Source organism: Penaeus monodon, chromosome 16, assembly GCF_015228065.2.
Source record: "Penaeus monodon isolate SGIC_2016 chromosome 16, NSTDA_Pmon_1, whole genome shotgun sequence".
NCBI classification, from domain to species: domain Eukaryota; kingdom Metazoa; phylum Arthropoda; class Malacostraca; order Decapoda; family Penaeidae; genus Penaeus; species Penaeus monodon.
The window spans coordinates 42247833-42271811 of record NC_051401.1 but is presented as its reverse complement, the minus strand read 5'-3'; the positions used below and the strand labels follow the sequence as shown (position 1 = coordinate 42271811).

Sequence of the window (23979 nt, the reverse complement as noted above, 5' to 3'; positions counted from 1 at the left end):
AGATGGAGGAGAGAAGAGAAGATGGAGGAGAGAAGAGAAGATGGAGGAGAGAAGAGGAGATGGAGGAGAGGAGAGGAGATGGAGGAGAGAGGAGAGGAGAGGAGATGGAGGAGAGAGGAGAGGAGAGGAGATGGAGGAGAGAGGAGAGGAGAGGAGATGGAGGAGAGAGGAGAGGAAGAGGAAGAGGAAGAGGAGGAGGAGAAGGAAGCAGTAAGAACAGAATATGAAGTAGGACGAGGAAGAGACAAACAAGAGGATGACTTTTCTCTCTTTTATGGGAGTGCTTGATATTGAAGATGAGTGTGATTATTAAATAAACTTGGGTGCATTGCGGTCACGGACACTTAAAAACCAAGGAAGCATCTTGTCACGGAAGCTTCTAGAAACTCTCTCTCTCTCTCTCTCTCTCTCTCTCTCTCTCTCTCTCTCCTCTCTCTCTCTCTCTCTCTCTCTCTCTCTCTCTCTCTCTCTCCTCCCTCTCTCTCCCTCCCTCCCTCCCTCCCTCCCTCCCTCCCTACCCCCTCTCCCTCCCTCCCTCCCTCCCCTCCCCACCCCACCCCCTCTCCCTCACCCACCCCCCACTCCCACTCCCTTTCTTCTCTTCTCTTCTCTTCTCTTCTCTTCTCTTCTCTTCTCTTCTCTTCTCTTCTCTTCTCTTCTCTTCTCTTCTCTTCTCTTCTCTTCTCTTATCTGCTCTCCTCTTCGCCCCCCCCCCCCTTTCGCTCCTAGCCACGGTTGTCCTCTCTTCGGCCTCTCCTGCGTGAGTGATCAGATCTCGTTAGATTTGCTTCCTCGTTTTCTCTCGCTTCGCCGGCTCGGGTTGCACGCGTCGAGTGCCAGGGGTGAGTGCCATTAGCCATGCCATTCCCACGCCCATTCCCCCCCCCCCCCCGACTCTATCCTCCCTCTGTCTGTTCCCGATCCCATTCTCACTCCCCACTTTTATCTCCCTCTCCTGTTACTTGTCTTCATTCTATATTTTCTTCTCTCTCTCTCTCTATCTCTCTATCTATCTATCTATCTGTCTGTCTATCTCTTTATCTATGTTTCTAGCCATTTATCCTTTTATCTATCGCTTTAAGTATCTAGCTATTTATCTTTTTATCTAGCAATTTATCTATCTACCTATCTCTGTTTCTATCGCCACTTCTTATCCTCCTTCCGCTAAGTTCACTGAAGAGTGTAGAAATCTCATGCAAATTTGAAGTCATGAGTTTTTTTTCGTGCGCTGCCACGGCTCTGCAAGAGACGCTGGTTTGGGTGGAAGGGGGGGGAGAGGGGGAGTGGGAGGAGGGAAAGGGGGATTTCTTGGCCTTAATAAGGACTGAGAGAAGAATTTACAAAATCTGGGTAGTTTGTCGTCTTTGAGTTTTAAATATATGTATATGGAGAGAGGGATAGGTAGATTGGTAGATATGCAGATAGCTATTCATCTATCCATCTTACGTTGCTATTTTTATATGTATGACGCCCTTATTCCGTTTATAAAAATCCACTCGCGTCACCAGCTTCCCTGAACCTCCCCTCGCACTTTCTTCTTAACCGTGACATTGCGTGTTGAATAACCCCATCTCCGCTCTCCTCATCCTGCCTCCCCTCTCCTCTTCCCCTCCCTCCCCTCTCATCCCCTCCTCTCTAATCTCCCCTCTCTCCATGCTCTCCCCCTCCAGCCTCCCCTCATTCCCCCTCCAGCCTCCCCAGGGATGCGTAGGACAGCCGCGACGAATCCTCCGACGGGAAATTGAGGGATAGACCTACGGAGAAGACTCACTTAGCTATGTCATCTCACGCTTGTTCCCAGATGCTCGGCCGGGGTGAGGGATTGTGACCGCGTGTGGCAGAGAGGGGGAGAAAGGGAGAGGGGGAGAGGAGGGGGTGGGGGGAGAAAGGGAGAGGGGGAGAGGAGGGGGTGGGGGTGAGAAAGGGAGAGGGAAAGGGAGGGGGTGAGAAAGGGAGATGGAGGGGGAGGATGAGAGAAAGGGAGAGGGAGAGAAAGGGGGAGCGGAAGAGGGAAAAAGAAAGAAAGAGGGAGAGGGGTGAGACGAAAATAGATCAGGTGGAAATGAGTGAGAGAGAAAGAGAGAGAGCGCCAGACAAACAAAAACACACACACATGCAATGGGAAGGTAGAGTTCGGGGAGGCAAAAGGAGAGAGAGAGAAGAGAAAGAGAAAGAGAGAGAAGAGAGAGAGAAAGAGAGAGAAAGAGAGAGAGAGAGAGAGAGAGAGCGCAAGAGCAAGAGCAAGAGCAAGAGCAAGAGCAAGAGAAAATACTTGCCAAGGATATAAAAAAGAGAAAGCTTTTAAGCCGCCGGACCGAGATCATCGAGTGAGCATAATTAGTGTCGTGAGGAGATTTCGTGCTTCGGAGAATGCTGGATCTGCACGCGGCAAGTTGACGTGCGGGCGGGGGCGTGCGGGCGTGCGGGCGGCCAGGCGGGGAGAGCGGTGTGTGGGCGTGACCCTTATATTGTGTGTGTGTGTGTTTATATGTTTGTATGTGTGTATGTATGTCTTGGTGTCATGATGTGGTTGTATGCAAGTCTTTGTGTGTATGTTTTTGTATATTTGTATGTATAAGTGCATGTGTATGTATAAAGATATGTGTACGTGTATGTATATTTGTAGTTATGTTTTGTCTGTCTGTCGATATATTTGTATGTATGTGTGGATGTTCACATGTCTGAGGAACCGTCCGCGTGGGTCGATGTACACGGGTGTGCATTCGCATATATTTCTGTGCACTATGTTACTATTTATTTTTCATCTTAGCATCTCATCTGTTAGTAACCATCAGGCTTTCTATTTCTTGCCATGTTGCACTACAAAGGGTCGGCTGCATTGGTGGTGGTGTTGCAAGAATGAATCAGCAGCCGGACCAGGAGGCGTCCCGAAGCGAGCGTTGATAGTAACAAATGATCGTGTGAAATAATTTATGTAAGTCCCGTCAGGAGGTGATTTGACCCGCGGAATCGGACGAGGCGGCGCGGCGAACTGTGTGAATTTTGTCGCCTATCGATCATCTGGGAGGACAGGAGTTTTATTGATATCATTTTTCGGGTTCCTTATCGGTTTGTATTTCTCTGTGTCCATCGTTCTCTCTCTCTCTCTCTCTCTCTCTCTCTCTCTCTCTCTCTCTCTCTCCTCTCTCTCTCTCTTTCTCGAGCGCGCTTTCTCGTTCTCACATTCTCCCTTCATGTCTGGCAGTCTGTCTCATTTATTCCTCATAATCCTTTCTACACATGATAGTGAATGGGGTGACCACGCCCATTGATAAAAGTCTGGGGCAGCGAATTAACAGGAAAAAAAACGAAGGAGAGGTAAGGGAGGGGAAGGGAGAGGGAGAAAGAAAGAGGGGTGGGGGGAGAAGGAGGAAGTAGGGAGAGAGAAAAAGGGAGAGGAGTAAAGGGAGGGGGGTAAGCAGGGCATTTAACACAAGCATCGGAAGCGCTCATTGTGCCTCCCATCATCAATCTCAACTCTTATCCTCTTTTTTTTTGCGTAGGATATTGTGCAGTCGCCATTAATCCTTGGCTGCGGCGTCCGTGTGTGACAGCCAGGGGGCGGTTTAGCTTGACGATTGGGTGGTTAAGGGTTTCGACGCCTGGACGCTCCCTACCCTTCCCCTTCCCCTTCCCCTTCCCCTTCCCCTTCCCCTTCCCCTTCCCCTTCCACTTCCCTTTCCCCCTCTCCCTTTCCACTTCCCTTTTCCCTTTCCCCTTTCCTTTTCCCTTCCCCCTTTCCTTTTCCCTTCCCCTTCCCTTTCCCTTTTTCTCCCTTTCCTTTTCCCTGGTTGCTAACAGGGAAGGGGGAGAGTAAGATAGGTATAGGTGTATATATGTGTGTGGGGGAGAGAGAGAGAGATAGAAATAGAGATGGAGAACAAGAAAGGACGAGATAGAGAAAGAGATAACAAGAAAGAACGAGAGAGAGAAATAGAGAACAAGAAAGAATGAGAACGCCAGAAAAATAGAGAAGGATGGAATAATAAGGGAGTAAAGAAACAAGAGATAGAAAAGAGAGGGGTGGGGGAAGGGAAATATAGAATAGGGAGGGGTTTAAGCGGGAGAGAGGGAAGGGAGGGGGAGTGGTGGGAGGCGTTGAAGAGGGGAGAGGGAAGGGAGGGAGTAGGATGAGGGGTTTAGGGGGGGAGGGAGGGGAGGGGGAAATGGGGAGAGGGGTTGAAGATTGGAGGAGGGGAAGAAGTGGGGAGAGGTTGAAGGGGGGGGGAAGGGTCGTGGAGGGGGAGTTAGGGATGTGCAAGTCACGGGCGTTAATGCTTGCACGGTGCATGTGGGAATATGTGGGGTGGGGAAGGGGGGGTCGTGTCCCTTCTCGGGTGTCCGTTGTTATTTTAGTGTCCTTCTGTCATCGTGTCCGTTGTTGGCGGTGAATTAGGGCGTCTGCGATTGTTTTTGTTGTGTTTTTGTTGTTTCTTGATTGTATGGATGTTGTTTTTGATTTTGTCTTGTGCATCTTCACAATCTTCTCTTCTCTTCTCTTCTCTTCTCTCCGCCTTCTCTTTTTCTCTCTTTCTCATTCCGCGACTTTATTATCCTAATCACGCCTCCACGTAAGGAACCCCATAACCTCGCTTACTCTTACACTCACACACCCTGACACCTATACGCATACACCCCCCGCCATCAACACCTGCTTACCATCTCCCTCTCCTCCCCTCTCCTCCCCTCCCTCCCCATCTCTATCCTCTCTCTTCCCCTCTCTTCTCTCTCTTCCCCTCTCTTCGCTTCTTCCTTCCCCTCCTTATCCCTGTCTTTCCCTCCCCTCCCCTTCCCCCCCCCCCTCCCCTCTTTTACAGGTAAACAGGTAATGGGAGAAGGTTGTAGTAGAGGTAGAAGGGGGAGGAGGGAGAGGATACCCCCCCCCTCCCCCGCTCTCCGATACCCGATCTTCCGAATTGTCGATTTCTCCGACTCCCCGATATGGTATCGCTCGTTTTTCACCCTAATTGTTCCGTCAGTGCGGTCACGTGCGTCGGCGCTAGGGCTGGGGGGGGGCGGGGGCGGGGAAGAAAAATATAGGATGAGAGGGATAGGGATGATTAAGGAAGGAGTGGAAGAGGGAAATAACTGTATTTAAGTATACGTAAGCAGGCAAGCACACGGACGCACGCACACGCACACGCACGCGCACGCGCACGCGCACGCACGCACGCACGCACGCACGCACACACACTCACACTCAATTCTCCTCTCTCTCTCTCTCTCTCTCTCTCTCTCTCTCTCTCTCTCTTCTCTCTCTCTCTCTCTCTCTCTCTTTCTCTCTCTCTCTCTCTCTCTCTCTCCTCTCTTTCTTTTTCTTCTTTTTTCTTTTTCTCTTTCTTTTTCTTCTCTTTTCTGTTTTCGTTTCTCCTCTCTCTCTCTCCTCTCCTCTCTCTCTTCTTCTCTCCTCTCCTCTCTCTCCTTTTCTCTCTCTCTCTCTCTCTCTCTCTCTCATTGCTAATTCTGAAAGTATAGATTATATTACGGACCCTGACAACATCCGGTGAAAAATGTGGCTCCAGAAAGATCAAATACTTTTCATTTGCTCGGCGGGGGTGAGGGAGGAGGGAGCGGAAGTGAGTAGGGTTGCAGAATGATATTAATTCACCCTGATTAGATATTTCAGTGAGGGAGAAAAGAAGAAAAAATCCAGTCCTTTATTCTGCTTTGGCTAAACAAACCGCCCTTTGTGGGCATTTTTCATAACTCGCGTTCTTTCAAAAAAAAAAAAAAAAAAAAAAAAAAGACCATCGCTTCGCGAATTATTATTTGTAAGCTTTTCTTTTGATATATTTTTTCAATTAATTAAGATCACGTACGTAAATATATTTGTTATTTCGGCTTTTGAGTTGGGTTTTTGTTTTTAGAGAGGGGGGGGGGACGCCACCCTGTTTCCTTTGAAAGTTCTACCGTAATTAGAATTTCTTTTGATGCAAAATTGACAACATTGACCCGTAAACTGCGAGCGCGCGCGCCCCCGCACACGCCGATAAGTCCCCCCCCCCCCCTCTCCCACCCCGAGTTTGTGATCAGAAAAAGGAGGGGAAAGATAGAGTTAAAAATTAATCACTGATTTCTTTTTTATCGTTCTTACGTTTTTGTTTGATTGAGTTGGAAAAAAAGGTCTTTTGATCAGCCATCATCTTTCAGATTTTAATTATTAATTTTTCTTTTCTTTTCCTGTATCCCCCTCCCCCTCGCGTTCCCTTTTCGCTTTCTCTCATTCTACTTTTTTTTTTTCTTTTAATAATTTCGGAGTTTCGTAGAGGACTAAAAGAGGAGAGAGAGGAGAGGGGGGGGGAGGGGGGAGCAGTAGTCTAAGGGGGAGATGATGGGGGGGGAGGGGGAGGAGCCTGACATACGCATATGTTAGAAAATTGCAAATGTCACATGTTTACACGTTTGTTTTTAATCTCGGCTGTTCGACTGTCCTTGGGCGATTAAGAGCGACGGTTCAAAGTAAATCGTTTCCCCTTTTTTTCATCAGAAATGCTTTTTTTTTCCTCCCTCTTTTTTTTTAAATTTGGAGTTGGAGGTATAGGATAGGAGGAAGAAGAAGAGGAAGAGGAAGAGTAGGAGGCAAAGGAGGAGGAGGGGAGAAAGAGGTGGAGAAAGAGAAAGGTGGAGAAAGAGAAAGGTGGAGAAAGAGAAAGGTGGAGAAAGAGAAAGATGGAGGAGGAGGAAGAGGAAGAGTAGGAGGAGGATGAGAGAGAAAGGTAGATATAGCAAAGGGAAAGGGATTGGTGGGGGTAAGGGGGGTGTAGGGAGAAAAGGAATAGGAAAGAGGATATATTGTATACGCTAATTACATGATTACAGGGTTTGATGAGGGTAAAGGCAGTTGATGACGACGTCGGCGAAGCGTGGTCTTGGGTCGGCCGTGGGAGGCGGAGCTTGACTTGTTGTTGTTGTTATTGTTGTTTGTTGTTGTTGCTGTTGATCATGTTTTTTGTTTTTGTTATGTTATTGTTTGTCTGGGTTGGTATTTTGTTTTTTTAATTTGTGGTTTCATTTTGTGTGTGTGTGTGTGTGTGTGTTTGTGTGTGTGTGTGTGTGTGATTTATAGCTGCTATTGTTTTGGTTGGCAGTACTGTTGGTAATTTGTATTGTATATCTACGTAAATATCCTGTTTTAATGTGTGTCAGAAAACAGCCATAAGAAAAAAAGAAATATAGCTAAAGTTAGCAATAACACTAACCCATCTGTCGTCTACTACCCGCACCCCACCCCCACCCCCCTCAAGCTTCCTTCCCCCCTCCCTCTTTCCTCACTCGCCCTCTGCCGCAAATCTGTACCGTAATGATATAAGTATAGCCTTACCCCCTCCCCCTTTCACCCCCCCCCTGGTCGTAATGACATGCCCTCCCTCGCCCTCACCCGCTCGGCATGCTGTTATCGGGGACCTGTGTACTATCTCCATTTGTCACAAGGGACGCCCTCCCTTCCTACTCCCTCCTTTCCCCTCCCACTATCAACACCCCCCTCCTCTTCTCCCTCTCCCCACCTTCAATCAGGTCTACATCCTTCCTTCGCTTCTCTCTTCTCTTTTCTTTCCTTCTTTCCCTCTCTCTCTCTCTCTCTCTTGTCCTCTTCCCCCCTCTCCCTCTCCCTCTTCCCCTCTCTCCCTCTCTTGTCCTCTCTTCTCTCCGTCTCCCTCCATTACTCTCTCCTCTCTCCCTCCCCGTCTCCCTCCATCAACTCCCTCCCTCCTTTCCCTCCACAGCCCCTCCCTAATAGGACATGGACGAGGTCGCTTGGCGTGTGTGATGGAGTGCTCGCGCGGTCCTGTGTGATGCGCCTTCGAGTTCTGTTTTGGGTTTTCGAAGAATTAGTTAAGAATTGCTTGGAGGAATGCATTACATTGATTTATTTGTATTTTCTTTTCTACATACATACATATGATTTTTTTTCTTATCTATTTTTCTCTCTTTTCTTTATTCTCTTTTATTTATAAATCTCAGACGGACTTGATTCGATCGGTGATGCGTGCCATGAGCCATGAGCCCGGGTCTGGCCATTAGCTATTTCCAAGACCTTAAATTACACTGCTTGGCTTCGCTCTGCAGTTCTTTTTTGATCTCTCGTCTCTCGCAAGTACAGTTATCATCGTAATTATCGCTAATTAGGTGGATAATGCGATAGGTGATTAAGATCCCAGGCAACCGCACACGTATAAGTAATAATGTCTTGTGTTGCCGGTCTGATGATGGTGCGGCCGCCGTGGCATGATGTCGCTCCTCAGTCTTTGGGGTTTTAAGAAGACTGATAAGAAACATGCTTGTTTTCTTTCGTCTTCCTTTGATGATTTCTTTTCCTTGTTTTCTTGTTTTGTTGCGCATGTTTTTTGAGGGGGGGGGGAGGGAGTATCGAAATTGGAGGCATAATTTTATCCCTTTCTCCTTGCCTTGTTTTTTTTTTTATTATTATTCTCCTCCTCCTTTTCTCGAGGAGTGGAAGGAATGATGGAAACGGTCGATCGGCGACAGAAATTCGAATTTCGAATATCCCCCCCCCCCCACCCCCAATTTTCCGGGCGGCCGATTTCCATTTGAAAATATCGCCGTTGACCCTGGGTCTCGGAAGCCCCTTAAAAAAAAAGGAAACGAACCCGTCATTAAATTTAACAGCTTTCGATTTTTACCTTTGGTGCGAACGGCGCTGGGAGAGAGAGGGAAAGGAGAGGGAGGGAGAGGAGAGAAAAAGGGAGAGGGGAAGGGAGAGAGTGAGTGAGAGGGAGAGGGAGAGTGAGTGAGAGGGAGAGGGAGAGGGAGTAGGGCGAAGGAGGGTGAAGGAAAAGGAAGGGAGGTTGGGGGGAAAAAATCAGATGAAAGGAAGATGAAACAGAAAAAATGAAAGAAAGAAAGAAAAAGAGAGAGACAGAGATAAGAGAATTAGCGCATCCTGTGCAGCGATCGGCGCCTCAAAGGAAAATCCATGGGCCGTGAGGGGAAGCGGAGTGTGAGAAATAGGTTCCTGTCGAGGTTAAATATGCAGAGGAAAAAATGTTCGATATTTTACGATTATATGATCCGCCCTCTTCTATTTCGCCATCGCCAAAGTCGACCTTTAAAGATATTAAGTGTGATTTGGCCACGACTTGATGAATTATATATCGGGGAGAGACAGACAGACAGACAGAAACAACAGAAGAGGAGAGAGAGAAGAGGGAGAGGGAGAGGGAGAGAGAGGCAGACAGAAACAAACAGAGGGAGAGGAGAGAGAGAGAGGAGAGAGAGAGAGGAGAGAGAGAGAGAGAGGAGAGAGAGGGAGAGAGAGAGAATGAGACAGAAAAAAAAGCATAGGCCTACAGGCGTTGTGACAAGCCCCCTCCCGTTCAGTTGTCGTTCAAGCTCGTTCATCTTCCGGCGGCGGCGTCCGAAAGCGATCGCTAATGAGTTCCGAGCCTCTTCTCGTAGTGTCGATCCCTTTTTGAGATTAGAGAGAGGGCCCGGTGGAGGTGGGGGGGGGGGGGACTCGCACTCCATTTTTTAGGCCTTTAAACTGATCGATGTTGATTTTACGCGCCGTATGTCAAAGTCGGGCGGAGGAACTGAAAGAGGGTAGGGCAGGCGTGCGGTGGTCCCTTCCGGATGACATGGTGGCATTGGTAGCGGGGGTATCGCCTTGTTGACTGGGTTATTACTATTACTATTATTGATGTCATTCGTTTTGTTTTGTTAACATTATTGGTATTTATATTATTTAAAGTGTTAGTTGTAACTTTTAGTAGTATCGTTATAATTTTTCTACAATCACCTTTTTTCAGTTTTCAAGTATATATTGTACATTCCATTATCTTTTTACAGCCTTTCTATCTTTGTTATATTTTCTCAAACTCCCAAGACATTTGCTTCCTTCTCACAGTGAACCGGATAATTCAAACTCGTATTTTTGTATTTATTTTCACCTTTTTTCCCCCAACATCTCCCCCCATTTAGTTCTACAATATCACGATAACACCTCTAACATCCTAAGCATTATCCGCACAAGAAAATCGCGTGTGATGCAGCGTGTCTAACAAAATCGAAATTCCACAGGTTGCTTGCCTTGCCCAAAGCTCCCATCGCGTGCCTATCTCTCATGTTTTTAATTTGCTGGTAATAACAATTTTCTAGTTTTCGCTTGTTCATGAGAGGGGCGGCTGTGAGGGAGTTTTTTTTTTTCTAAAAGGTTCTGAAATGTCTGATGTTGAGGTGTTGCGAAGGGGGATTGAGGCCGTGGTAGTGTTTGTGGGGCAAGATGGGTGTTGACTAATCGGGATTTCGATTTTGGGAGGAAGAGAGGGTGAAAGGAAGGAAGGAAGGAAGGAAGGGAGAGGTGAGGGAAGGAAGGAAGGAAGGAAGGGAGTGGGGAGGAAGGAGGAAGAGAATAGGTATGCCTAGGTACATTTTTAGACGTACACACCCTCTCTCGTTTTCTCTCTCTCTCTCTCTCTCTCTCTCTCTCTCTCTCTCTCTCTCTCTCCTCTCTCTCTCCTCTCTCTCTCTCTCCACACACACACACACACACACACACACACACACACACACACACACACACACACACACACACACACACACAACACACACACACAACACACACACAAACGCACACACACACACAAACGCACACACACACACAAACGCACACTCACTCACGCACTCTCTCTCTCTCTCTGCCTATATCCCACGCTACATTCTCTTTGACCCAAACGACTGTTAATAATTACAGAATCCTCGAGTCACTAAACTGTCCCATGATTCACATCTGCCAAGTGGGGGGGCGTGAGCTGTTTACTCTCTGGCCGAAAGCGTGAAGGAATGGCGCAAGCACGGCCAAGCATAAACGGTTCCTTGTGTCTCCGTGAGGGACTTTGGAGGCAGCGCAAGTGCAAAGGATTAATGGGGTGGGGCGTCTAAGGGCTGTTAATGGGGTGATGTGTGTCTGAGGGTTTGTTTAAGTCGAGGCGAGAAAAGGGGGCGGGCTCGGTCGTATTCATCAGCGCGCCCTGTAATTTACCCAACGGCTCTGCGATCTCGGGTTAGATTGCTATCGCGGGTTGTCTCTCGTCTTGGCTTCTCAACGGCGCATTAGTTTTCCACTTTTTTTTTTTATTATATGGCGGGAGGAAGGGGTGGGGAGAGGTTGGGAAGGGGAGTTTTCCTCCTCCACGATTTTCTTCCTCCTCTTCTTCCCCCTCCATCTCTTTTTCTTCCTCCTCCTCCTCCTCCTCCTTTTTCTTCCTCCTCTTCCTCCTCCTTTTCCTCTTCCTCCTCCTCCTCCTCCTCCTCCTCTTTTTCCTCCTCCTCCTCCTTTTCTTCCCCCCATCCTCCTCCTTTTTTTCATCATCATCATCATCACCATCATCATCTTTCAAATGACCGAACCTCGGCAGCTGCTCACCAGCTTTCACAATAAAATTCCACTTTAACCTCCCAACTCATTTTACGTTTTTTTTTTTTTTTCGAATAAAGAGAACTCTTCCCAGAAACGTAATGAATATATATTTTTTTCTTTTAACTCGTCGACTCCTACATTCCGTGCGAGATTCCTGGACAGGTGACTGCGTGATTAGGAACCATGACTAGGTCCTTTAAGGAGCCCTCTTGTCTTCCCGTGTTTGTATCTCGTTTCCTCTCTCTCTCCGCGCGCGCTCTCTCTCTCTTTCTCTTTCTTTCTCTTTCTCTTTCTCTTTCTCTTTCTCTTTCTCTTTTTCTCCTTTCCTCCTTTTCTCTCTTTCTCTTTCTCTTTCTCTCTTCCCTCTCTTCTCCCCTCTCCCTCTTCTTTTCTTCCTCTCCTCTCTCCCTCTCTTTTCCCTCCTTCCCCTCTTCTTTCCCTCTCCCTCTCTTTCCCTCTCCCTCTCTTTCCCTCTCCCTCTCTTTCCCTCTCCCTCTCTTCTCCCTCTCCACTTCTTTCCCTCTCCCTCTCTTTCCCTCTCCCTCTCTTTCCCTCTCCCTCTCCCTCCCCCTCCCCTCTCCCTCTCTTTCCCTCTCCCTCTCTTTCCCTCTCCCTCTCTTTCCCTCTCCCTCTCTTTCCTCTCCTCTCTCTTTCCTCTCTCTCTCTCTCTCTCTCTCTCTCTCTCTCTCTCTCTCTCTCTCTCTCCCCCCCTTCCCTCCCCTCCTCTTCTCCTCCCTCCTCCACTCCCTCCCCTCCCTCTCTCTCCCCCCTCCTTCTCTCTCCCTCTCTCTCTCCCTCCCTTACCCCTCCCTCTTTCTTCCCATAGTGAAGAAAGGTAAGAGAAGGGAGGGAGAGGGGGGAGGGAAGGCAGATGGGGAACCCACCGGGGAAGATGGGGGAAGGGAAGGGGCAGGGGCAGTGACGGAGGGGCAGGGGCGTTTGACTGCGTGATTGTGTGACATGACGGGGTACATGAGCCTCCCGCGCCCCAATCATTTGTCAAGTGGATTGGTCCCGTCTGAGGCGTGATTGGGAGAAGGGGGGAGGGGGGAGGAGGGGGACGGGCCGACCAGTTAACAGTTGTGTGTGTGTTTTAAGGATGTGGCCGAGAGGGAGAACCAGAGGCCATACTTGTTGTTTTATGTTTTATGTATATTGGTGTTATTTAAGCTCTAGGTATTGCCTTTATATATATATATATATATATATATATATATATATATATATATATATATATATATATATATATATATATATAATTACTATTTATTTGTTATTTAAATTTTTTTCTGTGCGTATGATTTACTGGAAATTTGTAATAGTATTACCCTTTTTGGGGCTGATGTTTTTTTTCTCTAGGGCTTCACTCTTTGGCTTGATGCGGTGTTTGGAAGGTGAATTTGCTGTTTGTTCAGTTAATGTGAACAAAGTGTCGTTCAGTTGGTTCAGAAGGGTTAGATCTCCCATTTATTGTGTGTTTATTTTTAAACATAGATATCGGGAATTTCATAGTCATTTCCATCATCAGACCTGAAGATGGAATCCAGGTGGATTTCGAAACTGTAGTCTCATTTTCCATAAATCTAGTTTTTGCATTGTGGGTTTTTCTGCCATAAATAGCCATATATATTCTCTACTTCCTAAGCTACTACCATTAATATTAACGTACTACCATTAGGACCATCCTGTTCAGAAAAGAATGGCCCTGGATTTCCACACAATCCCTAAGTGGTCACACAATCCAAAATCGGATACTCCAATCCCATACATCCTCAGGGACCTAATCCTCTCTCCCCACCCCCTTCCCCTCTCCCTTCCCCCTCCCTCTGTACGCTGCACCTCACATCTGCAGACCTCCCTCCCCCCCCTCCCCGTCTCCTCCCTTTACCTCCTGCCTGCTTCTTCCTTCCCCTTCTCTCCTCCTATTCTTCGCACATCATTTATCTTTTCGTCCTGTTCTCCCCCTATTCTCTCGATGGCATGGGGATGGGGTTGGGATAGGGGGTGAGTGGGATGGGCGTGGGGGTAGGGAAGGGGAGGGGAGGGGAGGAGAGGAGGGAGAGGGGAAGGCCATCGGTAGGCCATCTCATTCTCCATTCTTCACGTCTCCCAGCGCGCACGCCTATCGGGCTTATCTCCGCTGTTTAGTGCGCTCGAGTCGTGTGTTTGACCCCCCCTTCCCCCTTTCCATTCCCCCTTGCCCTTCCTTCCATCCCCCCTGTCCTCCTCCACTTCCTTCTTCCACTCCTTCCTTACCCTTCCATCCTTCCCTCCCTGTTCTCTTCCACTCCCTTCCTTCCACTACTTGCCTTCCTCCCTTCTCCCTTTTCTTTATTCTATTCTCTTTTCTTCACTATTTCTTCCCTTCTCTATTCCTCTCTCCATTCCCCTCCCCTGCCTTATCCCCACCTTTCTCTCTCCCTTTCTTCCCATTCTTTCTCCCATTCCCCCCTTTCTCTCTCTATTTATCCCCTTTTCGTTCTCCTCCATCCGTGGGACAATATACGAACGTTAATCTAAAGGTGTTGTGGCTAAGATTTTCATTCACAAAGGCATGTGTGTGCGAGTCGGTTTCGGGTTGGCGGTCAAGACTAGGAATTATTCTTTTTCTCTCTTATCCTCTCTTTCTTTCTTTCTCTTATCATCCTTCTCTCTCTGACCTGTTCTCGGTTCGACTCCTACGTTGTTTTATGGTTGTGTGGTGTTCCTTTTCTTTTACTTTTATATTTTTCCCTTTCTTGCTCCTGGTATTCGCTTCTCATATTTTCATCCGTTCCACGTCTCTCTCTCTCTCTCTCTCTCTCTCTCTCTCTCTCTCTCTCTCTCTCTCTCTCTCTCTCTCTCTCTCTCTCTCTCTCTCTCTCTCTCTCTCTCTCTCTCTCTCTCTCTTTTTTTTTTTTTTTTTTCCCTCTTGTCACACCCTTCACATAACGTTGCTAGTCCTGGTCCCTTTATTGCTTTCGAATATTTTCTCCGTCGCCACTTTTATACGTTGCTCGCGCGTCTATATATATATATATATATATATATATATATATATATATATATATATATATATATTATATATATTATATAATATATATATATATATATATTTTTTTTTTTGTGTGTGTACTACTTTGTTTGTGTTCATAGATATTTTCCTGCCTTTGTTTCGCAAATTCTTATCCGCTTATTCCCGCGCACTCTTTCGTTTTAGGAATCCGTTTTGGGAATTCGTTTTAGGAATCCGTTTTGGGAATTCGTTTTAGGAATCCGTTTCCAATTCGAGCGCCTGTCACAAGAACTCCATTAATCACAGCAGCCATGAGTCCCGAAAATCCAGCCAATTAACGGTGTATGGAAAGCAGATTAGAGTTGATTAGACGCCAATCCCTTAATCCCGCACTCCAGTCATTTTTTCCGCCGCCCGCCGCCCATGTCCTTTGCCCCCGGGCTCCGCGGCTTTTTTTACGTCTTCCTTCTTTTTTCCTCCTTTTCTTCCTCATCCTCCTCTTCCTCCCTTTTCTCCTCTTTCTCTTCTTTCTCCTCCTCCTCCTCCCCCCTCATCTTCCTCCTCCTCCTCTTTCTCCTTTCCTCCTTCCTCCTTTCTCCCCCTCCTCCTCCTTCTCCTCCTCCTCCCCTCCTCCCCTCCTCCCCCTCCTCCTCCTCCTCCACCCTTCCCCTTCCATTTCCCCATAACTACCATTACAACCCTCCTCACTCCCCACTCTCACAGACGTAATCCCCAACTAAGGAATACGGTGTCATTTGCCCCCCCCCCCCCCCTCTCTCTCTCTCTCTCTCCTCTCTCTCTCTTCTCTCCTCTCTCTCTTTCTTTCTCTTTCTCTCTCTTTCTCTCTCTTTCTCCTCTTTCTCTCTTCTCTTTCTCTTTCTCTTTCTCTTTCTCTTTCTCTCTCTCTTTCTCTCTTCTTTCTCTTTCTTTCTATTTCTTTCACTTTTCCTCTTATTGTTTAGCGATCGCCATTTCCATTATCCACTAATAGTAACTATAGCGTTAGTATGGACATTAATAATTGTAATTAATAACGGTGTCATTACTCGCACTGACCGTCACTATATAGGTCCCCTCGCCGCCATTTCTTCGGATTTCTAATGTCATTAACCCCCCCCCCCCCCCCAGGAAAGCATGTATCCTCGGAATAGTTTTTTTTTTTTTTTTTTTTTTTCTCTCTCATTCTTTATTTTACTTTTGATTCTAGCAATTGCTTAATAACTTTTTCCCTTTCTCTCTCCCTATCTCCCTCCTAAATCCCTCCCTCCCTCCCCTCCATCCCTCCCTCCCTCCTTTCCTCCCTCCCCCCCTTCCCTCTCCTCTCCCCCTCCCCCTCCCTCCCTCCCTCCCTCCCTCTCGTTCCCATTTCTTTGTCTTGCCTTCCTCTCTCTTTTCCCCTCTGCTCTCCCGTCTCCCTCTCTCTGCCTTTTCTGTCTCGCCTTGTCTCTCTCCTCTTCCCCTCTTCTCTCCTCATCCCTTTCCCTTTCTTTCTTCCTCTCCTATCTTTCCTCGTTGTTTTCCCCTTTCCCCTTTCCCTTTTTTGCCTTCTTTTCTTCTCTTCTCATTTGTCTTCTCTCCCCTCTCCGTTGCTTCCCCTTTTTTTGTCTTCTATTCCTCTCTTCTCTCCCTCTTTGTCCTTTCTTTGTCTCGGTTTTCTCTCTCTTCCGCTTTGCTATTCTTTTCTCTCCCTTCTCCTTTCTCTCCCTTTCTTTCCCCGGTCTGCTCTCTCCTTTCTCCTTCCCCTATCCCCTTTCCCTTTCCTCTTCCCACTATCTTCCCTATTCCCTTTCCCCTCTCTTCCCTTTCATCTTCCCCTTTTCCCTTCCCCTCTCTACCGAACGCCTTTCCCCGCTCTTCCCCTCTTTCCTTTCCCCTTACCTTCTCTTGCCTTTCCTACTCCCCTTCTCTTCCCTTTCCCCCTCCCCTCTCTTCCGCTCTCCTTTCCCCTTCCCTTTCCTCCCCTCTTCCTTTTCTTTGACTCGCCTTTCCCCTCTCTTCTCTCCCCTCGCCGGTCTCCTCTCCCTCTGACAAAGACGGTATATGCTTCTCAGTCTGATCGATGCCTCTTCTTGCCCTCTTCTGTCGTTTCTCCTCCCTTCTCTGTCTCTTTCCTCTCTCTCTCTCTCTCTCTCTCTCTCTCTCTTCTCTCTCTCTCTCTCTCTTCTTCTCTCTCTATCATTCTCTCTCTTCCTCCCTTTCTCTTCTCTCTCTCTCTCTCGTCTCTCTCTCTCTCTCTCTCTCTCTCTCTCTCTCTCTCTCTCTCTCTCTCTCTCTCTCTCTCATTCTCCCATCCTTCCCGTTATTTTTAATCATACATTACATATCTTCCAACATTCCTTTCCTTCCCCTCTTTCCCGCTTGACTTCCCTCCATTTCGCTTTCTTAATTTTCTCCTCCAATTTTTCATCTCGCCCTCCTTCCACCCTCTCCATCCCTTCTCTCCCCCTCTTCTCCCCTTTTTCCCCCTCTCCATCCCTTCTCTCCCCTCTCCCCCCTCCCCCAGTTTTTTTTTCCGTTCCTCACCCAAAAATTCGGTGTCTGAAACTTTATACCTGATTCTCAGTTTAGATGGTACGTGCCTCTGTGTATGAGAGAGAGAGAGAGAGAGAGAGAGAGAGAGAGAGAGAGAGAGAGAGAGAGAGAGAGAGAGAGAGTCTGTGCACGCATGTGTGTGTTGTGTGTCTGCTTGTGTGCTTGTCGATGATTAGTCTTCGCGTGTGTTCGAGTATACGTACGAGTGCGTGCATGTGCGCTTGAGATTTCTTACCGGAGTGCTTGCTACTGACTTGATGTTTATGCATTAATTTTGTAATATCTGAAAGGAAGTGACTGAGCAGAGGGGAGGGGGAGGGGAGGGAGGGGGTGGCGTCGACCCCGCAACACTGCTGCAACGCTCCTGCTGTGACTGCTGTGAATATTTAGGACTCACTGGAGAAGGAATTAAAGCCGATTAAAGTGGAAGAGCGAGAAGGGGGTGAAGGAGGGAGGGAGGGAGGGAGGGAGGGAATTCTCGACCTCGTGTGTATGCCCTTCCCTTCTCTCTACTCTCTCCCTCCGCCCCCTCCTCCTCCTCACCTCTCCTCCTCCTCCTCACCCTCCTCCTCCTCCTCTTCCTCCCTCCCCTCCTCCTCCTCCTCCCCCCTCCTCCTCCTCTCTTCCTCCTCCTCCTCCTTCCCCTCCTCCTCCTCCCCTCCTCGTCCTTCCCCCCTTCTCTCCTCCATGACCCTTCCATGGCGTGTCTTCGGTATAGCGTTGTCTTGACCTCTTATCTTGTCACTGCTCTTCATCCTCACTTTTGCTCTTTTTCCTCTTCCCCTCCCCTCCCCCCCTTCATTTCCTCTCCCTCTTTTCCCCTTCTCTCTCTTCTCCTTTTCCCCCGCTTTTTCCCGCTTTCCCCTCCTTCTCACTGGAATGGCCACTTGCACCTTTTGTATTAGATTTTATGAATCCGTATTAGAAGTATGATGCTTGTTTTCTTGTTTTCCCTCACACACACACACACACACACACACACACACACACACACACACACACACACACACACACACACCCGCGCACGCACGCACGCACACATTATAACTCGCACATCACACGAATTAGACTTGTGCTTAATCTTAGACGCAAACCTACGCACGCAAGCACACGCGCACACATGCAAGCACGCTTACACAAACCCAACCTCGCCTCGTTGAGTGTGTCCCCAATGTGATCTAGGAGGGGGGTGGGGGTTGGGGGAGGCAGGGGGGGAAGGGGGGAAGGGCAACAAACCGGTTATTAGCCAGTCGGTCCCGCTTTTGTAATTATTATTCAGGAAGCATTGTTTTGCTGCACCGCTGAGGGAACCGTGCCGTGATGACGTCCTGACCCCCCCCCCTTTCCCCTACCCCTTTGCCCCTCACACTTCTTTCAGCCCCCACCTCTCTCTCTCTCTCTCTCTCTCTCTCTCTCTCTCTCTCTCTCTCTCTCTCTCTCTCCCTCCCTCCCTCCCTCCCTCCTCCCTCCCTCCCTCCCCCCTCTCCCTCTCCTCCCTCCCTCTCCTTCCCTTCCTCCCTCCCTCCCTCCTTCCCTTCCTCTCTTCCTCTCCCTCTACTTCCCTCCTGTTTTTTCTCTCTCTTCTCTTTTCCCTCCTTTCTTCTCCATTTCTTCCTTCTCCCTCATCTCTCCTGTCGTCTCTCTTTTTTTTTCATGTATCCAAATTCATAATAAAGATGCAATTCATTCGTTTTGAAGCCTTTTAGCTATGTATTGGCTTCTATTATAATTAATGTTGATAGGATTACCGACCTCTCATCTTATCCATTCTGTTAACGGCCGTTTCTCAGTCCCGTCTTCAGATTCGGTTCACATAATGTCTCCTGTTGCCCTCATGTCTCTTACTGCGGCGTCCGTGTTGCGAGATGAGGCGATAGAGAGGGAGAGGGAGCGAGAGAGGGAGAGAGGAGAGAGGGAGAGAGCGAGAGAGGGAGAGGGAGAGAGCGAGAGAGGGAGAGAGCGAGAGAGGGAGAGAGCGAGAGAGGGAGAGAGCGAGAGAGGGAGAGAGCGAGAGAGGGAGAGAGCAAGAGAGGGAGAGAGCAAGAGAGGGAGAGAGCAAGAGAGGGAGAGAGAGGGATGAATGGATGCTGGCCCGCCCTGGATGACACCGCTACGCCCGCACTGATGTTTCGCGAGCACGCCCACAACCCCTCCGGAACGTTGGATTCGTCTCCTCTTACGACGGCGCCCATGTTCAGAGCGTGGGGAGGAGGGGCTTCTGTCCTTCACCCCTTTTATTGGTCCTTCTCCTCATATTCTATCATTCCCTCCCGTTCCCTTTTCTCTCTTCCTTTCCCTTGTTTCCTCCTTTCTCCAGTGCACCTCCCTTTTCCCTTCCTTCTCCTCCTCCTCCTCCTCCTCCTCCTCCTCCTCCTCCTCCTCCTCCTCCTCCTCCTCCTCCTCCTCCTCCTCCTCCTCCTCCTCCTCCCTTCCCATCTCCCTTAGTAGTCACGGGGAGCCGGACATTAGGGTCGACAGAGAGCGGAATGTGGTTCTCTTCTCCCTTTTTTTCACTCACACACACACACGCACACACACACACACACACACACACACACACACACACACACACACAACACACACACACACACACACACACACACACACACACACACACACACACACACATACACACACATACATACACACATACACACATACACATATATATACAAAGTCCACGTGATTGTCGCTCTCGGTCACCACCTCCTGCCTCCTTGGTTTACGAATGCCTAGCGTCTGGCATCTCTCGCTTGACTCGTGTGTTTTCCTCTCTATCTCTCTCCCTCCCTCCCTCCCTCCCTCCCTCCCTCTCCCTCTCCCTCTCTCTCGTTCGTCCCCCCTGTCTCCTTCCCCATCCAGCCCCCCCCTTCCCCCCTGCCGCCTCCCGCCCACGCCGCCATTCCCAACGCCAAAGGAGATGCTCTGTCATTTAGGGGAGGAATGCCGTAAACGCTAATAGTCTCCTTTATTATCAGCGCAACGGCAACCGTAAACCATATTAAGACCCGCGACTATATTTACCGCTCACTCTAGCGCCGTTTACTCGCCCATATAAATAAATTGGTTTCGGCGGCGGCTTGGCGACGGCGATGTGTTCTTGGTTGTCGCCGACGACAGCAGCGGCGGCGGCGACCTCGTAGGGGAGGAAGCGTCTCGTTTCGTTGTTGTTGGAGACCGGGTGGGAGAACGAGATGGCTGACGAGGAAGAGGGCGTCCTGAATAAAAGGTCAAAAAAGGTCGAATGGAAAAACTGTCAATTGGAGCGATTGGTCTTCGGAAAAGAGCTCCACTGCTAACAGTGCTTCGGTCTCTTTCTCTGTGTCGTATTTTTTTCGCTTTCTTTTTGTCCCATGACAATCTTGCTCCTTCCCTGTGCAGTTCCTCCTCTTCTTCCACCCTTGTCTTCTCCAATTTCCTCCCCCCTCTTCCCCCTCCTCTCCTCTCCCTCCCGCACCGTCTCCCTCAAGTCCTTTTTTGCGCGCGTGTGCGTGGCCGCGCCGCTCTGTTATGGCTGGGTAATGTGGACGTCGCAGTCGTATTTGGAATTTACGCGGCAAAAAACGCGTCTGTTACACGGGCCCGGCGGTGTGGTCACTCGCTTAATTGCCGCGGATAGAAGGATCCCCGTGTGCGAGGGCCATTCGGGGAGCCTCCGCGCCGCCGCACGGGCACACCTCCCGGGCAGGGGGGGCGGGGCAGGGGGTCGGGCGCAGGGACGGCTGCGTGCATGGCGGCGCTCGCTGGGCGGCGGCGTCGGCTCGCTTCCAGCCCTCCTGCCTGGACGGCCTTCCTGGCTTCTTTATTATTATGAGTTTGTGCATTTTTTAATGTGGGCTTCTCCGTGTGCGAGCCTCGCCAGCTATGTATCAAACGCCTCATTACAAGCTGCCAGAGACGCTGTCGTCATCTCCTAATTGATTTTATGCTAATGACGTGCTTCATCATCAAACAGAATTATGAGGCAGTTTAAATAAACAGCAGAGATACTCAGATAAGAAATCCTGAAGTACCAGTGCGCTGGCTGGAGTGACTCGCGCAAGCAACTTGAGGCGAAGCTCGCTCGTTGGTGTGATATTCGGGGCTCGTTTTCCGCGAGCCCGAAGGCCGAGCGTGCGGCGGCGGCGCTCGGCCAGGATTCAGCTTGGCCTCCCGTCCTCGAAAAATGTGGCCTCGGCGGCGACCGAAACTCCGCATTTGGCCGCGGTCTTAATGGCCAATTATATCGCTCCTTAATTGTCGTATTATGTTTTTGGTGTAATGGATTTTTTTTCTCCAGACCGAAAAGAATTCTCTGATTTTTTTTTTTTTTTTTTTTTTTTTTTTTTTTATTCACGGCGAGTCCTACCACGGCATGTCCTAATAACAGTCCATTTGCCCTCAGGTGCGCGTGGTGCTTCGCGTGTCCCCCGCCGTGACCCTCGCGGAGGGCGAAGCCGAGGTGGTGACCCTGGACAAGCGGCGGCGACAGGTGACCCTCGTTGACCCGCAAACCCGCCAGGCCCAGGAGTCTCGCGTGGGTGTGGCGGCCCCCAAGATGTTCGCCTTCGACCAGGTCTACACGCAGGAAGACTCGCAGGTGAGGCCCGTGCGTCGGAGTACTCTTGACTGACGAGAAAGCTTTACCATCGAAGCTTGATTCTGGTTATCGCGTTGTTATTTTCGTTTATGTGACAGTGGGATGTGAAATATATATATATATATATATATATATATATATATATATATATATATATATATATATATATATATATTATCAATTTCTTTATTGTATCAACAGAATGAAGTGGTGTCCGGGGCAGTGGTGGACGTGCTGCATGCTGTCCTGGCCGGCAACGACGGGTGCGTGCTGTGCTTTGGTGGCGCCTCCCTAGGGAAGACGTACACCATGCTGGGCTCCCACACAGGCCCCGGGGAGCTCGGTGTGATGCCCTCGACGGTGGCGTGGCTGTACAGGGCGATCGTGGAGCAGAAGGCGAAGAGCGGGGCGAGGTTCAGCGTGAGGGTGTCTGCGGTGGCCGTCGACTCTGCCGGAGCTTTGTTCACTGATCTACTCGCCGAATACGCACAAGGTGAGAGGCCTTTTCTTTTACTCTGCTGGGCGCATCACATTGGGATTATTAGTAGACGGCCAATCTTGTTCATTAAGGTACAGAAAGTTATTTAATTATTGTTTGCTTTTCAGATGGCGAGGCTTCCCCCAGTGCATTGCTCCGAGACTCAACCGGCGGCTACCTGTCCTCGGTGGCCGAGCTGCGTGCGCCCTCGCCGGAGGCCGCGGCCCATTACCTCGACGTCGCGATTGCTGCGCGGGCCTCTCACGCCCAGGTGCAGTCCAGCCAACAGCAGGCTCCGGCCTCGGGCTCGGCCACGCTCCTCTACACATTGCACATTTACCAGTATGCTGTAGATAAATCAGGCAAAGGAGGAGGCAAGTTTATTTCTTTTTTCGTCACGTTGCAGGCGTTAATTTATACAAAAGTGCCTCAATTACGTTATATACATGTAAGGCACTATTCATTTGGATTACCTTAATGGGATTAACGGATATTTTTTTCAGTTGTGGGTGGTCGAAGTCGCTTGCACATGATAGATGTCGGGGACCTGAGTGGCAGCGGGGGCGGCATGTCCCTTTCCGCTCTCACCTCAGTCCTCCTCGCAATCTTCAACGGTCAACGATACCTGCCTCACCGGGAGAACAAGCTGACCATGTTGCTGAAAGAGGCGCTCGGCTCGGTTACTTGCCACGCAGCCATGGTAGTGCACATATCCCCTTCCCCGAGGCACGTGCAGCACACGCTCGCCACGCTACAACTGGCCTCGCGCGTCCACCGAATGAGGCGCAAAAAATTGAGGGTCAGTAACTCTTCTTTTTTTTAGGTTTATTATTTCATGTATGGAAAATGTCTGAATGATGACATTGGTATATTTCATCCTATAAGTTTAACTTTTTTACTAACTGCATCATATAATTTATCCTTTAATCTCCTCTCCTCAGGGTCTTGGAGGTTCTAACTCCGGCGGCAGTTCTGAAGGGTCGCACAGTAGATCCTCAGGCGGTGACACTTCTGCAGGATCTTCATCCATGGACTTCTCCTCCTCAGAGCAGTCATGTGATACAGTCATTTACATTGGTGGGGGAGGACCAGGAGATGCAACAGACAATGAGCATCCTCCTGTGTTCATGCCCCATCACACCAACCAACAAATGTGGCCCATTGCCCGACTACGGTCCATGGAACACCTGCGCCCCCATTCAGCATCACCTACACCTGCACATACGCGCCGTGCTGCCTCGGCTAGCCCGACGCCCACTCACGATCTGTTCCAAATGGCGGTCTCATGTGAAACCTCTTCCTCCTCCAAGGACAGTCAGCAACACCAGCAGCCCGGCTAACAGTGGAAAGTCTCCAGGTGGAAACTTTATTCGTCATCAGCCAGGGGTCAGCAAGGTGTCATACAACAACAACACTGGACAGCAACCCCTCCTCTCATCATTCAAGCCACAGGTCACCCTTGGGCCCCTCGTCCCAGGCGACCTCAGACATTTTAACTATAATGCTTATGAGGAGCCCAATAATATGGTTCCCATATTCCAGAGATCTCGTCTCCCAATCCCTGCACACCAACTTCAGCAACAAAGACAGCTGCAACTTCAAAATGCACAGCAGCAGCAGCAACAACAGCAGCAGCAGCAGCAACAACAACAGCAACAGCAGCAACAACAGCAGCAGCAGCAGCAACAACAACAGCAGCAGCAGCCGCCACCACAACAACAAAGTAAACAACTTATTCAAAATCAGCAACTTAAACAGGAGTTCCAGCAGTTACAGCATCAGCATATACAGCAACACCAAAAGCAAATTCACCAACATCAGCTTCAGGCTCAACAGTTGCAGCAGCAGTTTCATCAACAGCAACAGCAACAGCAAGGTCGAGCCAGTGCAAAGGCTGCTCCTGATGGTGTTGTTTCTGATGAACAGTGGATTGATGGGCCTCGTGTTCACAAGTCACGTGTTGCAGCTGCACAGAAATTAAAAACCAACAAATCAGAAACTTGGGTTGACGGGCCTCA

General features: G+C 49.2%; 1 protein-coding gene across 1 annotated transcript in view; it reads left to right on the top strand.

The window, feature by feature from the left end:
• LOC119582823 overlaps positions 1 to 23979 on the top strand; it is a gene marked incomplete at its 3' end in the record, with an annotated part of 106502 nt that overhangs the window by 81288 nt on the left and 1235 nt on the right. The window contains 7 exon segments of the mRNA XM_037931288.1: positions 21289 to 21483; positions 21685 to 21976; positions 22090 to 22335; positions 22465 to 22760; positions 22903 to 23218; positions 23221 to 23247; positions 23250 to 23979. The exon segment at positions 23250 to 23979 is cut by the window's right edge and continues 587 nt beyond it. Coding sequence (XP_037787216.1) covers positions 21289 to 21483; positions 21685 to 21976; positions 22090 to 22335; positions 22465 to 22760; positions 22903 to 23218; positions 23221 to 23247; positions 23250 to 23979 — 2102 coding nt within the window.